Source organism: Sus scrofa, chromosome 2, assembly GCF_054392235.1.
Source record: "Sus scrofa isolate SSC_HxYL_T2T_F1_AM1 chromosome 2, Sscrofa_HxYL_maternal_Yorkshire_Landrace_v2.0, whole genome shotgun sequence".
Lineage (NCBI taxonomy): Eukaryota > Metazoa > Chordata > Mammalia > Artiodactyla > Suidae > Sus > Sus scrofa.
The window spans coordinates 137,825,405-137,843,383 of record NC_139384.1 but is presented as its reverse complement, the minus strand read 5'-3'; the positions used below and the strand labels follow the sequence as shown (position 1 = coordinate 137,843,383).

The 17,979-nt window shown below is 41.8% G+C and overlaps 1 protein-coding gene and 1 long non-coding RNA gene across 3 annotated transcripts in view; one reads left to right on the top strand and one right to left on the bottom strand.

Moving 5' to 3' along the window:
- LOC110259460 (uncharacterized) overlaps window positions 1–14,930 on the top strand; it is a 700,448-nt gene extending 685,518 nt beyond the window's left edge. Inside the window, exons 8-9 of one of the 2 annotated variants that reach the window (XR_014838679.1) lie at window positions 10,978–11,076; window positions 13,772–14,930. Coding sequence is in view for 1 of the 2 variants with exons in the window: in XM_085014430.1 (XP_084870556.1) it covers window positions 10,978–11,028 (51 nt within the window). In the remaining variant the exon portion in view is untranslated. Of the gene's footprint in view, window positions 1–10,977; window positions 11,145–13,771 lie in introns of those variants that run through there. The other variant, XM_085014430.1, reaches the window with a different exon arrangement.
- Window positions 1–17,979, bottom strand: part of LOC102165655 (uncharacterized) — a 79,687-nt gene that overhangs the window by 39,032 nt on the left and 22,676 nt on the right. The gene's annotated exons all lie outside the window — the stretch shown is intronic.

Below are 17,979 nucleotides of genomic sequence, written 5' to 3'. Positions count from 1 at the left end.
GATGCTCAGGCACTGGCTGGGCAGAGACTCAGAACTTAGAGGTCAGGTCTGGGGAGAGGACTAATGTTAGCTGTGTGGATATAGCCCAAGGGGCTAGGAACTGGTGCTCCACGGGCTGGGGAGCAGAACGCCAGAGCCAAGGGAAAGCAGGAGGTCTGGGCCTGCAGGAGAAACAAGATGCCATTGTTGGGGAGGGCAAGAGGAGGAGGGGGTGAACCATCATAGGAATATCTTTCCCTGTGCACACATGGATTCTCAGAGGGCAGGGTGCCTCTGGCAAAGGCTATGGGTGGTGAGGCAACACTTGATCAGGCTGTGGGCAAAGAGGCACCTCTTGTGTGGGCTAAAGGTAGCAAGGGAATAAAAGTGATGTGGCACCTCTTTTCATCATCTACTGGAGGCTGGAACAAACTACAGCAGTTACATCAGAGAACAGAGGGGGGCGTGGCCCATCACCACTAGGGGTCTGTGACTAGGCACCACCTGCAGTGCCACTCACCTCAGAGGTTGGCAAAGAAGAGGGCACTGCAACGGAGCACCCATCTACTGTTGCTCTCACTCCCCTGGGAACACACCTGCCCTGCTGCTGCAACTGCCAAATGCTCTGGCCGCTGCCTACACATGCCTGATCACTGTCACTTCCCAGGGCCCTGCAACTAGAAACACCCTGCACCACCTTCCCACAGGTCCTTGACATTGTCAAGGGCCCAGTAACCAGGCACTGACTACTAGCCCTGCTCACTGCCCCCATCTCCCTGGAAACATGTGCAGCACCCTAAAAATAAAAAGTAAGCCCTAACAAAATATCCAGGGTGCTTACACATATAAATAGCCCTCCAAGACTACAAAACAAGTGGTTGTTTTCACTAAGCTCACAGAATAAGATAAGTATAAGCAAAATGAAGAAACTCAGGAACCATTCCCAGTCATAAGAACAGGAGAATTCACCTGAAGGAGCAAATAATGAAACAGACCTCTGCAGTCTAACACACATTGAGTTCAAAAAGGAAACAGTGAAAATACTGCAGGAATTAAGAGCAAATATTGCAGGAATTAAGAGCAGATATGAACAGTAACAGAGATTACTTTAGAAAGGAACTAGAAAATATAAGGAGGAGCCAAGAAACATGAGAAAATTCATTTGCAGGGACACAAGCTGAGTGAAAGGCATTGAAGAGCAGAATGAACAATGCAGAGGAATGAATCTGTGACTTGGAAGATGGAATAATGGAAATCACCCAATCAGGACAGCAGACAGAAAACCAAGTGAAAAAAACCCGAAAGAATATATAGTTCTATGGGATAATAGAAAGCGGACCAATCTACGAATAGGGATTCCAGAAGGTGAAGAAAAATAAAAGGGGATAGAAAATATATTTGAAGAAACCATGTCTGAAAACTTCCCAAATCTAAATGAAACTGATATCGAGATACAGGAAACACAGAGGGCCCCAACCAAGCTGAACCCAAAGAGGCACACACCAAGACATATTATAATAAAAATGGCAAATATTAAAGATAAAGAGAGGATTCTAAAGGCAGCAACAGAACAACAGAAAAAAAGTTAATTATAAGGGAACCCCCATAAAGCTATTAGCTCATTTCTCTACAGAAACACTACAGGCCGGAAGAGGGTGGTAAGATATATTCAAAGTTCTAAAAAGGAAAAAATTGCAGCCTAGAATACTCTACACAGCAAGAATATCATTTAAAATAGAAGGAGAGGGAGTTCCCATCATGGCTCAGGGTTTAACAAATCCAACTAGTATCCATGAGGATATATGTTTGATCCCTGGCCCTGCTCAGTGGGTTAAGGATCTGGTGTTGCTGTGAGCTGCGGTGTAGGTCTCAGACACGGCTCAGATCTGCCATTGCTGTGGTTATGGTGTAGGCCATTGGCTACAGCTCCGATTTGACCCCTAACCTCCATATGCCACAGTGCCACACTAAAAAGACGAAGAAAAGAAAAGAAATACACTGCTTCTGTTTTCTCAGATAAATAGAAAACAGAGTTGACAGATGATAGTGATAATAGGGGAATGGGAGTTGGAGCTTTAAGAATAAAAGGTATAGGAGTTCCCATCATGGCATAGAGGAAACAAATCCAACCAGTAACCATGAAGTTGTGGGTTTGATCCCTAGCCTCGCTCAGTGGGTTAGGGATCTGGCATTGCTGTGAGCTGTGGTGTAGGTCGCAGATGCTGCTCAGATCTGGCATGGCTGTGGCCAGAAGCTACAGTTCCAATTGGACCCATAGCCTGGGAGCCTCCATATGCTGTGGGTATGCCCCCCCACCTCCCCTGCAAATAAAAGACAAGAACAAAAGGTATAAAGCAGTTGTCCATGCAGTAGAAGAATGAAATGTAGGACTGCCAAAGAGCACTCAGAAACAACTTGAGAGGCATGAATTTCAAAGGACAACAGGGGGAGTTCTTGTCGTGGCTCAGCAGTTAACCAACCCAACTAGCATCCATGAGGACATGGGTTGATCCCTGGCCTCACTGAGGGGATTAAGGATCCAGCATTGCTGCGGCTGTGGTGCAGGCCAGCAGCTACAGCTCCAATTCCTCCCCTAGCCTGGGAGCCTCTGTAGGCACTAAAAAGACAAAAAACACATAAATAAAGTGACAACAGAAAGCATAGTTGTTTGTTTTCCCCCCCAGGCACATTTACCTGAGTAAGTACAGGCTTGGGTTAGGTGGAATTGGACAGGTGATTATGCAAAGTGAGAAGCTGAAGGGGGTTGAGAGTGTATGCAAAGGATGATTATAAGGTGGAACCTAGATCCTAAACGAGTGTGGATGCAAATAAGACAAAAGAGGCCAAGTAAGGGATTATGAAAAGGCGGCAGGAACGCTGGAAAATAGGTCCTGGGGAGCTTCAGAAAACATTTTTTTTTATCATGGAACCAGAGGGAGTCAAGGTGAAAGATAGTAGGTTGAGGTCAGGAAGGGAGGGACTTCAAATTATGAATATGGACAAGTGGTAGATATTGATAAGGACAAGTTCACAAGTATCCCCCTTTGAAGTGAATTAGGGTAGTAATCAAGATAATTGCAAGAAAGGAAGTTAAGGAACTGAAAGACCAGTGTATTGGAAAAGTCATCTACATATATAAAAATAGCCAAGAACCATTCCAAAAGGCTTGTACTGTGAGGTTAGACAGACTTGCCATGCGAAAGCTATTAACATGGACACATTCAGCTCCTTGCAGATGCTATTTCAGTCACACAAGTTTCAGAATTCCTGTGGCTTGACTGCTACTAAGAAGCAGATATATTTTGCCGCACATGCTGTGCCTTTTAGGAGCTAACAAAAATGATGACACATTTCACAGGGGAACAGGACCAGGATCAAGGTTATAGAATTCAACAAATATGAACTGTCAGATGCTAGAGGATTGGCTTAGCAGTAGAGACCTCAGGGTCGAAATACTCAAGTTTCCCTAGAACCAGAGATTCCAATCTCAAAAGCTTCAACTCAGTCCTTCACCCTTTGAAGGCAGATAAATTGGGCAGCACAAAATTGATTGGCTAGGGTCTTTTAGATGACATCCTAAGACCAAAAGTTCCATCTGCTTCTTGGACATCAGGTAATTCACAGCTTTTTTAGGAATAAGAAATGACATTACAACACTTGGCCAAAGAAACAGAGACATTGGCTTTCCTCTGGAATATATTCACATATAAGTCACCCTAAAAGTAAACAGAGGAAGCAGTGATATGATATCAAAGCAACAAGTTCAATGCTGCTGGCTAGTTCAAAAACTCAGTCACCAGCATCTATCTATCTATCTTTTAAACAGAGTGAAGTATCAACCCTGAACAAGTGAGATTTTTTTTTCTAAAGCAAAGACAAATATGTGACTTCAATAAACAGAATCATCTTAATATTTTCTAATTTATTACTGGTTATTTTATTCTAATAATTTACCAAAGGGTAGGTATCAAATAGAATTGGTTGTCCTACTTATTTTTCAACATAAAAATGATCAAATTAATTGACTGTCCTACTTATTTTTCAACATAAAAATGATCAATTGACCAGTCAAAGTAAAATGATCAATTGAGGCAATTTAATAATCTACAATGAATGTAATTAAGAGAATCAGGAATTCAGACTGCTTGTATAGGTATACTTGATTAATATAAAACTGATCACATCCAAGTAATCACTACAAACTTTTCAAAGCACTTAAACAAATGTAATATATGGAAAAAATAGAGAATAAAATCACCAAGTTACTATGCAAATTTTGCACCTACAAAATATATATTAGGTGTTAGGGAAACTGCAGGTAAAGATATTTGCTGTGTGGAAGCATCAAGAAAATAACATACTGCAGATAAGAAACTAGTCAATAATGGCTTATCTTGTACACGAGTTTGTTCCTGTTTTAAAATCCACTGCTAGACATGAACCCACACACTATGTGTGCAGACTCTTCCCTGAATGATTTATTTCATAAAAGTAGAATTAGGTTTCTAGTAGGAAGTAACTTTAGAACTGTAAATTACTTGACCATTTAATAATTTAATGATGTCAAGTCTAGTTGTCTTCTTCCAAAATTCCTGGACTGAAAACATTTATAAAGGACTCATACAAATTCTTCAATGGAAACCTTTTTCCCCCCACGACAAAAGAAAATTCAGTGGTGGTCCTAGTTCAGTTAAATTAATTGACCAGTTAAAGATGCTCTGTCTTCCTTCAATTTGCTGATTTCTATTTGGCAATGATGAATGAATTCACAACCTGTAGATGAAATGTCAGCCATTGGCTGTTTAGAAAATTTAGATCTGTCAAAAGTGGTGGTTGTCACCATATTATATACTTTTTATGAGACCAATAAATGTAGTTTTTTTGTAAAAAAAAAGAAACATTTGGAGATGATTAAAAATGAAAACGCACAACCAGACCAAGAATGATAAAGATATTTCCATCCTTCCAGTCATGTACAACTGTTCAAGATATTAATCATGACCACGGCTCTAGTGCTTTCTCATATTCTCTCAGATGGGCCCTAAATTAGCGCTAAGGAAACTTGGCAGAGTTGGCCTTTAAGATAAAATAATATTTGATTCTCTTCAGTACAAGTGGTGCTGTGCTTTGTAGTCAATCATCATTCAGTTGAATTCTTTATTTTTTAATGCTAACTCACTACTCCCAGCATGACATACACTGCATGCAAATTCCCCCTAATATAGTCCTAGCCCATTTTAGGATTAGAGTCCTGAAATAGCGCAGGATAAGGGACTTAACCAAGGTGTTGATTCAGTTTGACAATCACTAGAGTGTCTTCAGAAACAACATTTCCAAGTAAGGTAGGGGAAGAATTTTACGCTCCTCACATTTTCAGAATCTAGATAGAACTGTCATTTCTCTTCTTCAAGTGCATAGTCACCATGTGGTAGAAGAGACAGACACATGAAGAATAAAACATTCAGTCACTGATTATCTTTGATTTGAAGTTAAAATTATTGCTACAGGCCAATGTATTTTTCTCACGTCCATGAAGTTATAGGAAGTGATGGCAAGGCAACATTAATCCTAATTTTATGAATGGGCAACTGAGAATTACAGCACTACCTGAACTAAACCTAAGCTTAAACACGTTTCAGGCCTTCCAAACCCCTTGCCTATCTTTCAACCAAACAGTCCAAGTAAGTTATTCTTTAGCTTTAATTCAGGTCACCTTATGTATTTTCTTAGGAAGCAAAGGTGAATTTTTTAAAGAGGCCTTTTTAAAAATCCAGTAATAAAACACCCAGATCAATGTCAATTCTGCTTCCTAGAATATTCATCCAGCCCCAGGCTGAGTTAGTAGCATTCTTCAAGCCTTCTTGCTCCTGAGACAATACTTGATCTATCATACAGCAACTATTACTAAATATCACAGACTCTGCTCATCAATTACCTCCCAAGGTGCCTATTAACCAAGCTTTGGCATTCATAAGATAAAAATTATCAGAGTGCAGTTATTAACCATAGTTGAATCACTCTGAGAAATGTAAAAACTTGTTGAAGAAAACATCGATTGTAGCTTATTGATTTTAATATAGAAATCCTATGTATCAGGCATATGGGGGATATCTTCTCCAACATCAACCAGTACTCCAATACTCTGACAGCAACTGGGACGTCAGGAACTGAATTCAATTCTGATACTACTCAGAGTCAGCACAGATCCTACAGGTTAAGGATTAAGTCGCATAAGACCGTTCTCACTTCAGATACTAGTCACAAGTCCCAAGTCACCTTCTGACTAACTGGCTCTAAATTGGAGGTCCCCAGGACCCCCTCCTCAGGTTCAGGAATTTATCAGAACAGCTCACAGAACTCAGGAAGACATTTTATTTATGTGTAACAGTGTAGTATAAAGCATACGAATAAACAGCCAGATGAAAGGGTACCCAAGATAAGGTCTGGAAATGTCCTGAGCACAGGAGCTTCTGTCTCTGCAGAGTTGGGGTGCACCACCCTCCCAGAACGTGGATATATTCATCAATCTGCAAGTTCGTAAAATGTCACTGCTCAAATGTTCTTACAGAGCTTAATTTTCAGGACCCGCTCCCTTCCTGAGGTGGTTGAGTGGGGCTGAAAATGTCAACCCTCTAATCACTTAGACTTTTGGGTGATCAGCTTCATCCTGAGACTATATAAGGGCCCCCCATCCTAAGTCACCTCATTAACATAAACTCAGATATCATCAAAAAAGGCTGAATAATAAAAGGACCCTTATCATTGAGGAAATTCCCTGAGTTTTAAGATGTCTGTGCCAGGAACCAAGGACAAAGACCAAATACATCTCTTATGACACCACAGCTATTCATGATAGATAGACTGATGGATCAATAGAGAATACAGATATAGATATACAGATCTATCTCCTGATGGTTCTACATACTCTGTAGATAGCTGTGAGGATACAGTGTGGCAGAGAAAAACAAATGTAATCACCACCCACAAAAAGCTGGTGGCAGAAGGAACCGATGTGAGCCAAACACAGGGAGGAAAGTGTAAAGCAAGTAGGCGAAGAACTCAGCGGGAAATAATAAATCACACAATAGGTGGACTGGCTCCCCAAGGCTGTGGAGATGAGGAAGCCTTCCTGCCGAAGATCCCTGAGAGTCACGCCGCGACGTTAAGGAGAGAAAGATGGTAGGGAAAGGACAGAAGCCAGTTGGGAGATGTGGAAGATGAGTCTGAACTAAGGACGGGAAAGATCTGGTTTTCTGAAAATGACCCCCCAAAATACACTTCTTCAAATACTACATCTTTGGTTAGTATTATTAGGGATATTTTTACTGATTACTATGACTGTAATATAAAATAACACTATTTACCGTTCTAAACGGTCACTAAAGTACTTACAAGGACTCACTCAGACCACAAAACTCATCTAAAATATGCCGATTTGGGCACAAGAGACAAAGGAATTTGGCTACAGGTTAGTAACTATGAGTTCCTACCAACAGTGCGTCAAGGTTGCTTCATAAAATGAAGGTGTGCATAAGTGTGTTATTCAGGACTATTCCAAGGACATGTTCTAGCAAACAGTCACAAAGTGGCTTAAACAAGAAGGAAAAATATTGGCTCATTCTTCTTTCTTTGTCTTGTGGCTTTTCTCCACATTGGATTCATTTTTAGACAAGCCCTTTCCACATGAGCTTAAGGATAGCCCGTTGCAGCTCAAAAGCTTTTAAGTAGCAGCCCCCAAAGAAATGAAGTCTTTCCAAAACTCCAGAAACATTTTTAGGAAACATTCTGATTGGCTTGTGAGGTCTTGGGACCAGCCTGAGCCAATCACTGTGGCCAGGGAACAGAATCCTCCGGGGACCAGCCCAAGAAGCAGGTCTGGGGCTTGGGATACGAGACCATGTGTTTTTTAGCCTCTCTCTACAAAGGAGGGATGATTCCTGAAAGGAAAAGATGCTGCTGAACAGATAAAACATTTGAATGACCACACTATGAATTTTTTAACATTTTTAAAAATTCATGTTCTAAGACCCTAAACTTACTGACAGAACAGAGGCAATATGCATATTCTGAGACTCTTTACAATGAGGCGTATGTTTTGATTTCCTGAGAAAGCTCTAATGGCCCTTGCCAACACACTGAATGGCAGTTTGCACTGCCTGTTTGTTCTGTCATAAACATAATGTGCTTCTCCTCTCTCCTCCGCTTACACATCTCCAACTTTTAATTGGCCATGAATGTTCTCTGAATGTCTTCACCCTCTCTCACAGCATGCCAGAAAGGTAGATTTTACCCACATATACTCACGAAGATTTTAAAGTCTCAGAACACCTAAGCTGTTTACACTGCTAACAAGATGGGGTTTCCCAACGGTCACAACAAAGATGAGGAGGGGAAAAAAAAGCCTATGTTTTGTCACACCATCAAATTCTGACCAGACATAAACCAAAAGTAAAATCTGCTTTTGGTGTCTGCCTCACTCTTGGTTTCTCTCTCTCAGGGCCCAGGGATCCCTAGCTTTTCAGGATCACTCTTGCTTCCCAAAACACAAGTCCTAGGCTGCTAGTGAAACCAGAGTTTCCTGAGAGAGAAGGGAATTAAGAACACAAAGACAGCATTCAGTGATTTATTTTACATTATAAAAGGACCTCATATCAATAACAATGAGGGATAATTAATTAAAACCCTGAAAAATGGTCCTTGTTCTGTGTTGTTCCACTGAATAATTTATCACCACCTCATCAACCAACCCAAACACAGCCACAATATACAAGGAACGGCATCTCTCTCTCTCTCTCTCTCTGGTTGTAATTTGGCTCCACCTGCCCCATCCCAATCCCCCAACAATCTCCCCAACCCCCCACCCTCTGAATCCTGTGGCAATTTGGACATTTTAGTGCTGGTAACTATGGTTTTTAGTAGTCCCCTCTAAAAACCTAAATCCTTCTGAAACTAGTGAAATGTGGTACCTGCCATCTCCATCAGCTTTACATAAAAGAGACCATATGACTTTGTTTATCAATGAGGACAGATCACCTCAATACAGGCCCAGGGAACCTACAGAGCAACTCTTCCTGATCTCTGCATGGCATTAAGTCTCACTCCATGGCTTTGTTATTTTTGGACAGTGAAATTACACAGTTGCATGCCAAGCTCTTTTGAACAGCAGGTTAATTTAGCAACATAGGCTGTTGAGTTCCTACTTCAACCCAGTCCACCACCTAGTCACTTAAAGACAAGGTGGGATCTTTCACGCCTCCCAGGATGGCCTCTTAAGTGCAGCCCGTTAAAGTGACATGACACCAATATTATAATAGAAACCAAGCTTAAATATCTGAAGCAAACAACAGGGTTATCACCAACCAACTGCCAAATAGGGCCCATTTCTAATGTCTTTTTTTTTTAAGTCACACAGTTTTCAGTCTCTACATGCAGATGAGGGCATTTTAATGTAACCAGAGATCTATGTATGCCTGTGTGTGTGTGTGTGTGTGTGTGTGTGTGTGTTGGGGGGGGCATATTATGCAAATGTAGCAGCAAATGTAAAATGATAAATTAGCAAGCAGCTATTTAATTATTACTGTGACTAATTCCTGTAGATGGTGCCACAGCTAATGAACCTGAACTTGTCCTGGTTGACTGCAGTGTTCTGCTGAAACATTTCCATTTGGTTTGTTTGCTGCTGGTGCAGCTCGGTGAAGTAGACAGCATCTGTTTAATGAGCTCCCACTTCATTACAGAGCTGTACTACTTACTGAGTCATTCTCCTTAAGCATGCAGGCTGTGTACTCTGCTGTTGCTTTAAAGCAAATACTAATTTATGATTACCTGTCACATTAGGCCACTGAAAATTGTACTCACACTGGCCCACGTGAGGAGAATGCTAATGAGCTGATTATGGCCAGTGGTGGTGTCCCGTGCTTATAATCCGTCAGATCCCCACTACAATATGGGCTCCGGAACAATAGATGCTGTTTGCAAAGAAGGAGAGGGAAGAGAAAGGGGCTGGTGAAATCATCCCATGTAAATGCACAGACTCTCTCAAAGGCCGACAAACTCAGCAATGACCTAATTCAATGTGCACGGATCGTCAGCAGCACCCGTTACACTGTGTCATGTACAGAGGAAGATGAATGACTCTCTGGCTATTCACTCCCTGCCATGGTCATTATCTAATTGAAGTCTGATGCCCAGGCAAGGCAGATCCTGACACGGTGACTGCAAGCCTCTATTGTATGGAATAAATCCTATAGATATGTCCTAAAATGGTACTTGCAGAGAAAATTCCAATCAATAACACTTTTCCAAAATGCAGCTTTTCATCTTCAAGCCTAATATTTACCTGCAGGCTTAAGCACAAAGCTCTTTGGCCAGTTTTTTTTCCCTCCTTCTCTTTCCCCCATTACAAACATGCCATTGCACTGTAAAATACCATATTAAGCAAAATGCCTCATTAAATCTATTTTTTTTTGTTAGCTTATCCCCTCTAGTTTGCCCCCATAAATTAAAACTATGGGAAGATGTGATTTTTGCCTTTTCATTGGCTGCCTGCTCCATTTGTTTTTATAGTCCTGACTTCATTCAGCCTGGGGACACTGTGGTTTGCTTCAGAAGCTGCTGCCCTTGATGCAAGGAGTGCTATAAACACCACTGCCTAGGAACTGCGTGCATCAAGCATAATCTTTGGTTGCAAATACTGCTTGAGACATCAAACATGGGGAGCAGCACAATAAGAGAGGTGGCCAGGAAGCATTCATAATTGGCGCTCACTCACAGAACACTTAGCTATAGCTGCCATGGGCCATACTGATGTTAAGTTCTGTGATGGAGATTAGAACACATAACCAAGTTAGCCATGTATAGTGAATAAGAATACAAAGATTCTTATTTCTTACATCTGCCCCACCCTCTAGACTTACTTTTTCTTTTTTTTTTTTTTTTTTTTTTTTGAAGACCACCTATTTAGAAACTTAAGAGGTTTTTTCCTTTTTTTATGCTTAGCTACCCAGAACCGACAACCAGACTCATGGGATGGAAGAACAGAAAGAATAAAAAACAAACGCCCACCTGTGACACAGATAAAAGAGAAAGCAAGTGAGAGTGAGTATGAATCAGAATGTATGCTCATTGTGCATTTTAGGCCAAGTCCTAAGAAAACATCATAACCTGATGGCAGTAACCATTCTGTATAACATTTCTCTGGATAGGTGGGTATTTTATGGCTCCCCTCTTGCTGGCTGTCAACAGAGATGCAGCTAGCCTGGGTGCTGGCTCGGTCCAACCACCATGCATGCAGTTCTACAACTTTAAGCCTTGCCACTTCACATTTAGACTAAGAACAGGACAAGATGACTAGGTTTCTTTTAGATCTACTATTCAAAAATTCCACCTCCTCAGCCATGACTAAAGGAGCCCTAATCAGCATGGTAGCCAAGACCATTAAATCGCTAATATTAATTTTGACTACAACTCAGGTTTACTTGAGTAAGATGAAAACAGTTCTTAAAAATCAGCAATTTTGTTCAGTGCACAAATGAAGTGATGTGGTGCCTCATTTCAAGTAATGCCCAATTTACACCATGGCAACCTTGACCCGATGTTTCTTCAAAGTAACCAGGTCTGATTCATCTTTGTGACGCACGAGTCTAACTCTGACTAATCACAAATTATAAATCATTGGAAAAATTTGCATGTAGTTTTTTTTTCTTCCAGAGAGTTTGAAGAATCTAGAAATCCAGTTTATTATCTTAATATGAATACAACCCCAAAGATTTGGCGTTATTTGAAAGAATATTTTTCCTAATGCCTATGTTTACAGAAAAATGGAAGTAAATTAGTTAATTATTGTCTCTGGCCCTTGTGGGTGCTAACGAATTCTTTTCCCTCACCTCTCACAAACTCCCAATGCCAGCCAAGGTGGGGGAGGTGTGGGCAGTGGTGCTGATTTGTTTCAACACAAGCAAATTGCTTCTCCTGATTTACATGGGGGAAAAAAGACTGAGTGCCTATTTACACACTGGATAATCCAATTTGCTTATTTTGCAAAACAGTCCCTTTCCCTTATTGGCAGCACTAAGCACTGTGCAACCTCTCAACTAGAGTGGAAAAGGATATGCATTAGACACAAGGCCACACAATGATGATGCTCAATTCACCACATACACCAGAGTCCATTTTAAAAGAAGGAGGAGAGGAAACATTTGCAGATGCAATGGTTTTAAGCTTATAAAAAGTATATGTACTAAATGACCACAATGAAGACCAATGGGGAAGAGCAATCTTATTGAGAAAAAAAAAAAAATGTGAGGCTTCATTATAAAGTTTTCATTTGAGTTCTCTTAAGAGACTTGGCAAATAGGACTTTGCACTCTTGCCCAATTCCCAAAACACATTCTTTTGAGGCCAGATTAGAGCCAACAGCTGTTACATATTCTTTCCAGAGTTGAGACAGGTAAAACATACAGAGATTTGCATGGTTTTTCTTGAAGTTCTTAATACATTTTATTGAAACCTCTGAGGAAAATGAGTTGTAAGACTCACTGATTATCTAAGCATAAAGGTGATCTGGTCAAAGTCTAATAAAGGAAACTAAACAAGTTTAAGAGGACAAACCAATGGTACTTTTAATTACATGAATCAGGCCTATTAATATATGGTTTTATGAAATGCATTTTTTGGTAAATTTGTAGATACAAATGAAGACACAGGGGAAAAAAAAATCTGTCCATGACCCAGTAACCAAGATTTCAAAAGAGCTGAGCAATACCAGCTGGAAAAGCAGGTTGTGAGGGAGGCAAATAGCCTGGCTTGTCAGGGCTGGGGGCGGGGAGGCACTTTTAACCGGATTTTGTTTTCCATAGCTAATCAGAGAGGTCACATGTGAAATCCTCTCCAGTGCTAAGCCCCTGATTTTACCCTGCAGTAGGCTGGGAAAAGAGAACTTCACCTTTTAAAAATGTGATTTTCATGAGAAAGGAAAAGCTGAGATGCTGGAGTTGGGTACACAGAGCTTTCTACACAGGCAGTGACCCTGCTGTCAGGGAGTCAGCTTCAGACTAGCCAAATCAGCCACAAAGACAAGAAAAAAAAAAGAGAATGCAAAGAGACAAAAGTGACCAGCATCTCGGCTCCCAGAGGGACCCTCCAAATAGCACAGCCATGGCAGCAGTATAAGCTTCCTGGCCATCACAGGATCCTGTGAATAAAGGAAGTGACAAGCAAAACTAATTTGAGGCGGCAGTTGACGAACATTCGCCCATGTAAAAGCTACCACCAAGTGTTTCCTTTCCCAAGGACCTCGGAAACAAGCTCGGGTCCCAATACTTTGTTTGGGGAGGGGAGGACTCTAATCACATAATATGTGTGTATCATCTCACACACACGTTATAAGACAGCACTATTTGATCTCTGCTGTTTTATGTTCCTTCTGGAGGTGTTATTATATAAGACACTCCCACATAAGGAAAGAGAAAATGCCAGAATTTGAGAGTCCCTTCAATCTTGTTTTAGGAGACAACACTTCCAGGGAATAGAGCTTTCAGAATGTGACAGTTGAACTTGGTCATGAGAAATTAATGCGAAAGCAGGTAGAGAAATATGTAGCCATGTGCCCAGTGGATGGTTGAAGAAGAGGTCGCATGTGCTGAAAAAAAAGTCCTCCTCTCTTGGAGCCCTGTGGCCCCCATCCCCGCACTTTGCCAACAAATCTTTGACTGGGTCACCTGCATCTCAGGCTTTTTGCTGACTTTCAAGGCCAAAGGCCAATGTTTGTAGACACAGCCCTCTCCCCTGTCAGGTCCCCACCTGCTGCATTCCACCTGGGCCAATGTCCACCAGTTTCCATGCCCTGGTCCAGGCAGAACCGTGCCGGCGTTAGGAGGGGCTGCTTTTACCAGGATGATGCCTCCTCCCCACGGCCCGTCAACCTTCCTCTGGACTGTCCTCGGACTGTTTGGAGCAGCAGCAGCAGCAACCCCAGCAGCAAAAGAGAAAGAGACTTCAGAGAAGCAAAGAAGAAATACCGGGGGCTGTCAGGGAGGGAGAGAGAGGAAAAGCTGCTTTTATTGCAAGCGTTCAGATGTGCTGAAGTAATGATCCTGGCAACATGTTAGCAAAACATTAGAAACACTTTGGTAAGCAAATAATTTAATTACAGCCTTCTCGGAGGCAGTTTATATTGCCTGACCCCTGACCTCCGCTATTGCTGTACCTAAACTCGGCCTGGGATTCACACTTCCTATTCTTGTCACAGAATCTCTCCATCTTGTACCATTTAATATAGTGTACTCCAGGTGTTCTGTGGTGAATGAATAGTTATATTACTACCTGTCAGACACAATCACACTCTATTCATCATTCTCGGCTGGCTGCATGAAGCCCAGCTTCCAGCAGGCTCCCTCTCTATTTCCTTGTTCAAACGTCTGCGGTGCTTTTGGCCCATCTGTCAAGGCTGTCATTTAGAGGGAAAACAGTATCAGCGCTTTAAATATATGGAGTTCTCTATTGAAACAGTGCTGTGATTGAACTGTCAGCATTCGCGGTATCACAGACAGTAATTCATGACTGGTCAGGGCTCCACTGAGGTTGCTATTACGACGGTGACCCCGAAGGGTCACGCGGAGGGGTTTTGCTTTACAGTTTGGTCTATAAATAGTGCAATTAACCTTTCAAGAATTACAAAATGCTCTCGAATTCTCTTTACGTTTGCTTCGTGCCTGCGCGGGTGTAGGGCAAAGGGGAGAAGAAGAAGTGAAAAAAGCCGACCAAATTGCTGAAATGTGTACCATAGGAGTGGCAATATATATATATATTATTTGGAGAGCCAGCATTTGAAATGCACGAACGTATTTTAAGCCACCGTTTGCTGTTTTAGAGCAAGATAACATATGCTGAGATTTCTGCTGAAATTAAAAGGTTTCTGAATCTGAAATAAAATATGATGGATGTGAATGAAAGGACTTCTGTTCATCCTTATGGAAAGGAAGCGAAGGTTTTCAGTTCTCCAAATTGTTACCTTTCAAAAACAGAGTGTTTCTCACTGTTTCCAGCCCCAGTTTCTCAAGCAAAACACCTGCATTCTCAGCTAAACCCAGAGAAAACACTCTCAGGAGCCAAATGCCATCTCTAATCTTAGAATACAATCCCTAAAGAAAGAGAATTTGGGATGCTGATCAGGCAGGCTTCTGCTGACTCTCTCGCATTTGAAAGCCTCAGATCACTGAAAGAGGTTTTTCTCCTTTATTCTTTGGGAAATCAAGGCACTTTCTAAAGGAAGCCCAGAGGGTCAGCAGCAGAGCCTAAAATACAAACCCCAACTCCCAATCTCAGCTTTCTGCAAATCCTAGACCCATCAGGCCACCGCCCCACTTCCTCCCTGGAAACCGTAATAATAAGCAATCCCTTTTCAGTATCTCTGTATAGACAATTACATTCTAAGCGATTCAGAGTAGTCACTTGGACTGGTTCCTACATCAGGGCGCCAGGTTTTGTTCCTTTCGATTTCTGCATCCCAGGGCTGTCTCAGAACACAAAAGTACAGATTTCTGGTACTGCATGGTTGCCTCTCAGATGAATGTTTGATATGTTTTCTCTTTTGCAGGACCATTTAATTACTTCATTATGCCAGTTATTCCCACAATTCAAACAGCACAAAGAGATTTTCCCTTCTACCAAGTTGTTCAATGGACAAAGCCAACAAGCCTATTTAATTTGTGATACCAAGATTATGCAGCTAGAAATAACCATTGATGCCTGTCACCATATTTTTCATGCTTCAAAAGTAATTTTACCCAGTATCTTTCTTTAGGGAAAGCAAAGAGATGCTAGGGTTTTTTTTTGGGGGGGGGGGGGAGCGGACAGCAGAGGAAAGCCACAGACCTAGCTAGCAAATGGTCCTTTATCACACGTACTTATGTTGACCATCCTCTAAAAGCAAAATAACTTGTCATTTTCTTAAACATCCTCATCACCAAGGAAGTAGGATTAAGATGCTATTTCAACCAGCTTAAAGGCTTGCAGGAGGCAGAAAAAGGAGTAAAGAGGTATAAACCTTCCCATTAAGAGTTATTTTCTGGGGATGCTTCTCCCACAGATCCACAGCTATGCAGAAGTAAAAGCCTTTGCTTATTACAGCTACTGAGTGAGGATAATTAAGAGGTAATCTCTTCCAGTTCGGGTGCACTTTCCTTTTTGGAGACAATCATAAAAGGTAGAGAGAGGTGCCCAACAACCCCAGGTTGTCATTGTTGTTATCTTTTGTGACTGCTTCCTTCTCTTCCTGTCCTCAGTTGGAAAGCAAAGAGCCTTTGCTTATTATAGAGGCAGAATAAGTGCTAATCTCATCCCATTAACTGTCATATTACCAGTCTCCGTGCCATCCCATTTGAGTTTCACTGAGCATTCAGAACTGCTTAATTATGTACAGTAAAGACAGTCTGCTGAGACTTTCCTTCTTGATTAATAGGAGAGGGGGAGGGGAGGTGAAGGGTCACCTCCAAGGCTTGCTTGTGCCTCGCTCAAGACTAACTCGGTGTGACAAAGGCTTTTATGAGTTAAAAAAATAAATTAAAGCCCATTTAGAAAGAAAGATGCTTGCATCAAGGGAGGAGGCTACTTTTGATTCTGCAGGCTAACAACAGATAGTCCCCCCTCCATGTTGGCATTAAACTGTAGAGTGCATTCCTTATAAATTATACCACCCCATGTTAATTATAGTGTGCTGACAGTGCTTGTCATTACTAAGCCTGCTACAGGCTTTGTGCACTTGGATTTTAATAGCTGTTTGTTCTGAGGAATGTGGCAGAGCTGCATAAGTGGCTGAGCCAGGTCATTGCTAACATCCCTTTCTGCAGCTCCTCACACTGGTTCTATTTTTACAGCCCTAATCCCTCCTCTCTCGGGCTCCCTCACTCATCCCCTCTCCCCCCAGTAAAGCAGATGTATAGGTTACAGTCTAGAAATGCCAATGCATTCATTCAGACACAATAAACTGAGCCTTATATTGTGCTGCACTCATTGTCAGGCCTTCAAAGCCTCTAGCTGAAATACTCTCTTTTCTCCCTTATCCAACCTCTGTATAAAAGCATCACTGCTCTGACCTAATGGGATATGCTGAGGTTCCTTCCCCAAATCTGAATTCGGCATTCTCCTCTCAGGCAGGAGGCTCTATCTGCAAATTTATGTGTGCCCTTGGCAAGTGTTGGTGAAACAGGATGCTATAAAAGGTGGAAACAAAGTCAAAACCCAGCCTTCTCCTCTTCCTCTCCCTCCTCCCCCCCAACTTGTATATTTCAGATAGTTGTTTCCATAGTCAACTGGTACAAACACAGAAATCACTCTTTCATCTTAAAAAAAAACCTCTATCACTTAATGAGCATCTGCTATGTACCAGGAGCAAAGGCTAGACTCTAGCAAAACCAAGATGAATAAAATGTAGTCAGGGCCTACAGGGCCTTAGAGCCTACAAGGAGAGCAGACATGTAAATAAACAATTACCATTCCCAGCGATGTTTTACGAAAGAGGTAAAAATAGATGTTCTCTCAGCCTCACTAGGCTGTAGGTACAGATATGGTCACATGAACAGTAATAATTCAAATTTCTGTGTTTTGTACATTCACCAAATTGGGGGCCCCCAGACAGAGCCTCACGTGTCATTCGTGAATAATCCTGATCCTGCTGGTACTTTCGCTGTCGTGTCAGGCCTCATGGTGCCAAATGGTCACAGCTTCTGTCCCATCCTTTCAGGCTGCCCCTGTTAGAGGGTTACCAAGGCAGCGCTGTTTGGGCTACACGTCTTACAGAGTTTCTAGTACAACAGCCCACCCTGCTCTCTCAAGCAGTCAGAAAAGAGTCCACGAAGGGTTAGGCTAGGAGACAGATCTGAGTGAAAAACACCATGCTGTCCTCAGATCCATCCCCGCTACCACCCAAACTAAGCCTTTACAACTGGGCCAAGCTCCCCAGGCCAGATTCCTTCCCCCCGCAGGGTGAATTTTCACAGAAAG